Source organism: Sphaeroforma arctica (assembly GCF_001186125.1).
Source record: "Sphaeroforma arctica JP610 unplaced genomic scaffold supercont1.1334, whole genome shotgun sequence".
Lineage (NCBI taxonomy): Eukaryota > Ichthyosporea > Ichthyophonida > Sphaeroforma > Sphaeroforma arctica.
This window is the reverse complement of record NW_014039224.1, coordinates 15,340-16,990: the sequence shown is the minus strand read 5'-3', so window position 1 is coordinate 16,990 and position 1,651 is coordinate 15,340. Positions and strand designations below refer to the sequence as shown.

The 1,651-nt window shown below is 42.6% G+C and overlaps 1 protein-coding gene across 1 annotated transcript; it reads left to right on the top strand.

Annotated features, from left to right (window-relative positions):
- Positions 1 to 962: 962 nt before the first annotated feature.
- On the top strand, positions 963 to 1,380 carry SARC_10647 (hypothetical protein; the record flags this gene model as incomplete). Its single annotated transcript, XM_014295305.1, has 1 exon — positions 963 to 1,380. Exon 1 carries the CDS (start codon positions 1,003 to 1,005, stop codon positions 1,378 to 1,380), a length of 378 nt encoding a protein of 125 aa, XP_014150780.1. The 5' UTR covers positions 963 to 1,002.
- Positions 1,381 to 1,651: the final 271 nt, after the last annotated feature.

Genomic DNA, 1,651 nt, shown 5'->3' with positions numbered 1-1,651 from the left:
GAGATTTCGTAAGTAGCAAGAATACTCACTGTATTGGAATATATATCTTGAACTTGACATTAGTTTTGTATTCAAAGTATTGTAATTATGACGACAAACCTCCGGTGTTCGTAGGCTACCAAGACCTCTATCAAGGATGCGAACAAGATTCTCAGAGAGAGATCACAACGCCAAAGTCCTCCCAGGTGTGAATTTCTCATCGCGCTAATGTGTTCGATTTTCAGAAGGCGATGGGGGTTTTTTTTGAATCACACTTGCGTAAATACATATTTATCCTCTCCCGACTATTTCGTATTTATTTATTTACCGCTTCAAAGTTCTCCACCTTTGTTGCGACTTGAAGCTTGTGTCCGAGCAAGAAGTTTTCCGAATTTCGCTTCTTGAATTCTCATTTCTCAAATACTGTGTTTCAATTTTTAGAAGGCTATGACTGTACCCGCCAAAAAGGACTTAAAAGTTGAAGACTTAAAGGCTGAGGCCGAAGGCTGAAGCTTGTGAAATGTGAGCACAAGAAGAATTGATCTTGATTTTTCCGAATTTCGATTCTTTAATTCTCCAGAGCCTTCTGAAATAGAACATGAAGGCTAATTATTCTCAAATTTAGAAGGCTATATGAAATATGACTGTACCCGCCAAAAAGCACGAATCAACTCATTGAGCTGTTTCTATGGTAACAGAGAAGCTGTCGGCTGTCGGGCGGCAGGCTCAGGATCTTTTTCCGTCTTTCACGCCACGCCATAAATAATCCGTCATCAAAATCTTTTACACACTCCAGAGAAGCAAGAGTAACCTATTCCCCAGGCCCAGGGTTTTTAGGATTTTATATTTTCATACATACACAGGACTGCGACTGTGTGACATTGTAAACGCGAGAGAGAGTCCGCCACAGTGCCAAACACGCGGAAAGATAGAAAGGCAACACTAACCGCTTAGTGCACAAGAGTGTGTTACCACTATAGTAACATAAATATAGCTTGTTATTTCGCTGTACCTGGCTCGAATATGTATCGCGGTCTTCTTTCCATTTGGCTGCTCGCTGTCAGTGCAAGCGTGCATGCACAGGAAGGCGAAAACATATGCGACTTTGGACTGCCGGGATGGTTTTGTCCCGATGGCAACAGCTGTATATGGTGTGGGGATCGTCCAGTTACATGCGAGGACATGTTTGGCCTTCCTGGCACCAGTGTAATATATCCAAACACGACATCCGACCCACAAACTGCTGTGGGCATTGAACAGGTCGAGGTGGAGATAACGTACTTAGAGAGTGACACTGAGGCTATTGGAATTGACGCATACACCACTACACCAACTGTTCCGGTGGCGTGGCTGGTATGCCAGATTGGGCCTGGTCTTGAAAGTTTGCCTTACAAAACGTAAGTCCGTGGTGTTGATAACAGGTTTTTACTATAGTGTATTGCAATTCCTGTGAGTGAAAGTTTCCTCTAAGTCTACCTATTTCCTCCAGGCCTGAAACACATTTACTTACACACCGTTTGAGAATATCTCAATACTAGATGCGATGGCAATATGTTATCATACTCATCTGTGTAATGATTTGGCCATGCACACTTTGACAATCGCATTCTCTTTGTGAAGGTCAGAATGAATAGATCCCAAGCTTGTATACTATACTTGCATAAAATCTCGC